At 38.2% G+C, this 6,215-nt stretch overlaps 1 protein-coding gene across 9 annotated transcripts in view; it reads left to right on the plus strand.

Moving 5' to 3' along the window:
* Positions 1–5,838, plus strand: part of BBX (BBX high mobility group box domain containing) — a 118,343-nt gene extending 112,505 nt beyond the window's left edge. For all 9 annotated transcript variants that reach the window (XM_081859666.1, XM_081859663.1, XM_081859665.1 and 6 more), the window contains one exon: positions 777–5,838. In XM_081859666.1, the coding sequence (XP_081715792.1) occupies positions 777–864 (88 nt within the window). In that variant the 3' untranslated portion in view covers positions 865–5,838. The remainder of the gene's footprint in view (positions 1–776) is intronic.
* The last annotated feature ends 377 nt before the right edge of the window (positions 5,839–6,215 follow it).

The raw sequence follows: 6,215 nt of genomic DNA on the forward strand, positions 1-6,215 counted from the left end.
ATCCGCTTTACTAGCGAGCACGATGGGAGCTGTGTTTATTGACCAAGCTTTCAGTGAGGCCTTTGTATTCATTTGACCATTCAGCATTCCATTTGCTACTGCTTGTTGGTTTGTAATGCGTTAACTCTCTCGAACCCTGAGACAGCAGAGTGAAATTTGGAATATGCATTCAGGAATTAAAGTTGGTGTGTATGTCCAGGACACAGCATGTCAAGTTCAGATCCCTCAGGTTAAAAGGAAAGAAGGCAGATGCAAAGTAAGATTGTGATACAGAACAGGAACAAAGGTCACCTGAACACTGCACTTTCCTCGTTTTTTAATTAAACTTACTTCAAAATATAATGAGCACTGAGGATCCTGATTCCTAGTCAGTGGAAGAGATTGCCTTTATAATTCCCATGCACGTGTGATCTTTGCTAGCCAAATGAAATGTTTGCATTTTTAAGGTTTTAAGCAACATCGAGAATGCAAAGATTCCTTAAAGGAGATATTAATAAATCTGTCAGGCTTTGACAAGGGTCTAGGAACCAGGGCTTGGGGAGAAGCTGGCTGTTAGTCAAAGTGGGCCAGAAGCAGGTGTATAGTCCAAAAGAGTTTGGAGAGGCACATACTAAAGTAGAAATGGAGGATCAAGAAGGCCAGAAAGTGGTCGGTAGCTAGGGAAAGCAAAGTAGGTGTCAAGATGGATTTAGGGACTAGAGGCTGCTGCATGGGCTTGGAAACGTAACTTTGCAAATTAATTCTAGGTTGACATTCCATCTGTTCTTCCTTTGCAGAAATCAGAGAACGGCGCCTCTCCCATGTGATGGACAGCCAAAAGAAATGTCTCAGGCTCCAGTGCTTATTTCCTGCGCTGACCAGTGAAACTCTACCCTATTGTAAAACGTTGTGCTTTACCTAATATCCTAGCCTTGTCTTTACCAACGGATGCTAGTCAGTCCATGTGATGGAGGAACCCATAGACTGAAAATGAGTGGTTTGTGTTCAGGGTAGCACAGATTTCGCTTATAGCTTGGGTCAGGTCCCCTCCGGTTTGGGGCGCAAGAATCTGCTACAAGGGTGTTGTTGTTTTTTCTCTGTTAAGCAACAGAAATGAAAAGATCCTGGAGCTTTGCTTTCTATTGAAGGTTTTTAAAGTGGTAAATACATAGTTACATGGAAGAGGGCAGACTTTACTGTAGCTCACACAGCATCTGTTTTATCAACCAGAATATGGAAAATAGTTTCATATAATAACTAGCTACTCTAAAAGAAAAAAAATACAGAAGAGGAAAGGGGGAGAAACTGACGCACTGCACTAGTTACTAGATATTCTTAGTCCTTTTTGTACATGAAGATTTCAGTTCGGAGATGGTTTATATAATAGGTTATGCCTACATTTATATATTTTAGAGTGAATTTAAGAACCTGTTTGGAGAATTCAAGAAAGCGTGGGGCAAGCGTACCATTGTTAGTTGCATATGCGCGGCCCTATGGCCCATAAGTTCTGCACTTTTTTGTATTTGCCACCAGGATGGTAGAGTTTATTGGCAAAAAAATGTTGACAGACTTTATTTTGCTTGGGTTTTTTTTTTTTAAATTAAGCATAGAATAATGAGGATGATTTGAAACAAAGGTTTGGCAAATTGAGAAGAACAATTCTGCAGATTACTGATTTGTCTTTCAAGCCTTGGAGGATTCATTTATTTTTGGATAGAGGTCTAAAATGACTATGTGGGAACTAAAGCAGTGAAACAGGAAAAAAAATACTATTAATATGTTGTTCAGAAGTGACCTTAGTATTACTTCACTCTTTGGGGCAGGGCGGGGGAATTTTCAATTGACATGCACACTGATGAACATATTATACATTTTACAGACACTGGAATTGTCATAAATACTATGCACAGTCTAAATTGGCTTCATTGGTTGTATGTAAGTGCCAATGATAGTTTGGGATAGCTAAGTGCTGAGTGTTGCGTAAGTGAGTGATGATTGAGAAATAATGTTCCTAAATTTAGGCTGTCAGACAGATCCCTTTCCAGTTCATGTTCCTTGTCTTTACTCTGTATGTTCTAACTTACTCTCATGCACACATCTCATGCCAGAGCAGATTCCAGCTTTCTTTACTTTTTTCTTTCTGTTTCTTAACCACTTCTCTTTTAACCAGTTGCCTACGATCCAGTACGGCACATCTGGAGCAATCAGGGCTGCGTGTGCACAGAGCCCTCAAGAGTTAGCCCCACAAATTCGCTGTTTGATGTTCAACAGCAGATTGGCAGGATTTTCGCTTTGGGGGTAGTGCCCCCCAGCCCAGCTGTTGGATCATTAAAGGGAACTGTGCACACAACACTGGTTTGTGCCCCATCCAGCTAGGGACACACAAATAGAAGCCTGTTTCTTCATCCATATAGCCCCTGGCTGGATTGAGGCAACATTGTTCCTAGCAGCAAAATATTCATTTGCTATTAGAATTTGACATGAAGTTATACATTCAACACAGGGTACTTCTTCCACAGCACAAGATGTTTCCCTGCATATTTTGCATCATAGCACAAAGACTTAACCAAATGCTATTGACCAGACCCCAGCAATAATTTTCTATGAGTCTTCTTCTCTCTGGTGGGATTTTGATAGTGTTCAGTTCAGCGAGACCCCTTTTTTATTGATTAGGTCTCTAAATGATGAGAGTTTACACAATTTTATCAGGCTTTCTTAATTTATACTTGACAGAATTGATAACGGATGTGTGTTTTGGGATTTTTTTGTAATTGGATTTAATAGCCATATGAAAAGTGACTCTTGAAACTTGCTTGGCTTAGCCTTTAATTGTTGTAACCAATGCATGTATTTCAGTGTCTGTGTCAGAAACAACATCAAACAGATCATACTCATTGTAAAAATTACGACAACTTAAAAGGAAAGTGTCACTTCAAGCCCATGTAAAAACAACAACAACAACAAAAAACAGACTCCTTTAAAGATGCAAATGGTGACTTGGATGAAGGAAAAATGCAACTTCAACAAGAATGAGACAGTTAAATGCTATTTTTTTTAATAGAAAATTCAGGTAGAAAAATCTTCCACATGCTGCTGGAGCATGTGGTGCTATTTTAATAGCTTGATTTTGTTAACATTTTCTAAATTATTTTAACAAAACAAAATGCTGCCATCATGCCATACTGTTGGACATATATTGTGGTGGCTTTGGGAATGCCAGGCCATGTACTGGCTATGGTTTAAAACATTGTAAGTAGCTGAAATCCAAATACCTTACGGTGCAGCCTCTTCATCTTGACAGTCGTACTAACATACAAACTCTGTTGAACCCATTAGAATAGATGCATTTTTGCTGGAGTACCACCTTCTGCCATTTAAATTCCAATATTGTTCCTAAAATATTTCTTTATATGAATGGTACATTTATAAAAGATGCATAAAATTAGCTTTTTTTCTATGTGAATTAATATACCTTGATTATCTTCCTTTCTTAAACCTCATGAACTTTCCCTTAGGCAAGGGACTGGATTTGGGTCAGTTTACTGAAAAGGAGTGTTTTCTGATGCTTATAAACCTTTATGTAGATATGCTTAATTTTTAAGCAGTTAGGCACTGAGAGTAGCAGAAATCCTGCAAAGCTTTGTAGTCCATTCGAAGCGCAGTCCACTTCAAAGTTCTCTTTGCACAAACCCCATTGGAATGAGCAGTACATGTTTTTCTTCAGTTTCCCGTCATTTCAGTGGTGCTTTTGCAGGAGAATCTACAGCTGGATGGTGCCTGTGGCTTTCCCCCCCTCAGAATAATGTTTTGATTTCAATAGAGAGATTTGCTGTAGCGCTGAATTTGTTAGAATGGGTGTCCCTAATTTCAGGTAGAAAGAAAATTTGTTAGCACAGAAAAATTCAAACCAACAATGTACTGTTCAATTGTTTATTTGTTTTTTAAAAATTTCCATTGTTTTGTGTTTTTGTTTTTTTTAAAAAAAGAATTGTGGCATGTATTTTCGTATACCAGCAATGTCACCCATCAACTTATGTCCATGAATTCATTTAGAGACAGCAATGTTGCACCTTAATTATTTCAAATGAACCAAAATATTATGTTCTCTGCTTTCATGTTTATTCTGATTCTATTGTATTATAGTTTATCAAGCCCATTCTAACTTAGCAAAAGCTATCAGTATTTATGCATTTAACCATATTCTCTAGATTTGAACCTGTGTATGTCTTTCTTTTTTACAAGAAAAAATTTAAATAAGATAAAACAAATTATTCTTACCCTCCTCTATGGTTTCTTAATGGAAGTGAGGATATATTTCTCAATGTGTAAATTTAGCACTATCCCATTTTCTTTGTTTTTGTTTATTTATTTAGTGACCTTTGATATTTCATGTAGTTTTGAGGTATATACATAGAAGCTGATACTGCAAGCATAGAATCAGCTGGGAGAAGGATACTGTAATGTCATTTTCATGTAATTGTGTTAGTACTGTATTACAGGGGGAGGGGAGGGGAGGGGAGTTCTGCAAAGTATTTAACATGTACATTTGATTTTGATTCTCCCATTAGGTTGTATTCCAGATACAAGACCAAATTTGATGTAAAATCTTGTGGAGCTTATATCATGCTGTTGTACTTATGACAGTATTTTTCCCTGGATTGTACTGTGATTCCACAAATAGGATATATTTATTTAAGAAGATATAGTATGCTTTTTTACTAATACAATATCCCAAAGCTATGAGCAAAGGAGTTCTTTCTTTGTCTCGCTGTCCAGATTACAGTTCAGTCAATGATTTTCAGAACCGTTTTACAAAGTGTTGTGAATGTGGTGAAGGCAGCAGAATACTGGCCTCTGTGACTTTTGCTACTTTTTTCTAAACAGCTTACGTAGCATAAATGTAGCTGCTAGTCACTTGATAGCTGCTCGCTCCATATATTCACCTGCAAACCAGTACAAGTTGTATATTGCGCTTCAGCGAGGGGAACATACACAGGGTGGAAAATGCCTATCAGTTTTTAAAAATGGTGCATCCCAAAGGGTCCATTCCATCTTTTAAAAAGAGAAACGTCGTTGTCTCTGCTCAGAGGCACACAAGAGGAATAGGTCTGAGAGTCGTCCCTGGCACGCAACATGTGCTTGGAAAAAGGATAGGCTCCATGAATGCAACGAAATGTCATCTACATCCTGCTGTCTGCAGGTTTCTGGTTAAGGGCTGGAACTGCACATGGACTGTTGGGACTGGGGAAAATCTACATGCTTGCAGAGCACAGGTGTTCCTTATGCAGAGCCCGTTTTGCAGATTTTGGGGGTCCCTATGTAGTGAGATTATAACACAACATTGTTGCCTGGGGTGATAAGGAATTGCTGTGTGTTTTCTACTGACTGAATTTGAAACGGGCTGTAAAAATTTAGTTTTCTGATCCAATAGTGGCATCACTGTCCATTGCACACTGAACCCTTTCAGACAACTGAGCAGCACTGTATTCTCAGTGAATGATTATCTGTGGGGGTTGAGAAGGGGGAGGGGGCTGGTTGAAGCTACCCTTAGTGTGAAGCATTAGAATAGAACAATTTTTCAAATGTGCTCCGTGCTTAGGAACTGCAAGAAAAGTGTTGTTTTTTGTGCTGAAGGGAATAGCCTTGGAATTGGGTTAATCAAAGAGAAAAAAAGGGCATTATTGCCACATGAGGGAGTTATATATTTTCTTAATCTCTGAAGGAAAAATGTGGTAAAGACTATAATGATTGTCAGGTTTGCCTTGTACTATTGTGTATTTATGCCTCTCAGCTGCACTCTGTTCTACAACTAATTCTAATAATGCTACCTCTATTAAAGGCTACTGCAGTTGACTTCCATTTGTTTTCAAGATTCCTCATGCAGTCTTTTCAAGTTGGTGGGTATCTGTTTTGGATCACACTGTTTTATTTTCTAAGAAGAGCAGTTTGATAGAGGGAACAACATACATCTCAAATTGCTATCCGTACTCGTACTATTCATAAACAGAGCTACTTGATGAGTGTAGCTTTTGTGTAATTTTTTTTCTCTGTAAATTGATAGGGTTTTTTTTTTAAAAAAAAAAACAGCTTCAAATACATCATGCACAAGTACTTTCTTTTCAATGAGAAGATAAATGCTCTGTATGCAGAAGTATTGGGTGCTGCACTGAGCGCTTGTCTTTCATTGAATGTAATGGGACGGCCTCTTTGCTTGTAGAATTCCTCAGGCACAAGTG

Source organism: Podarcis erhardii (assembly GCF_964252035.2).
Source record: "Podarcis erhardii genome assembly, chromosome: 4".
Classification (NCBI taxonomy): Eukaryota; Metazoa; Chordata; class Lepidosauria; order Squamata; family Lacertidae; genus Podarcis; species Podarcis erhardii.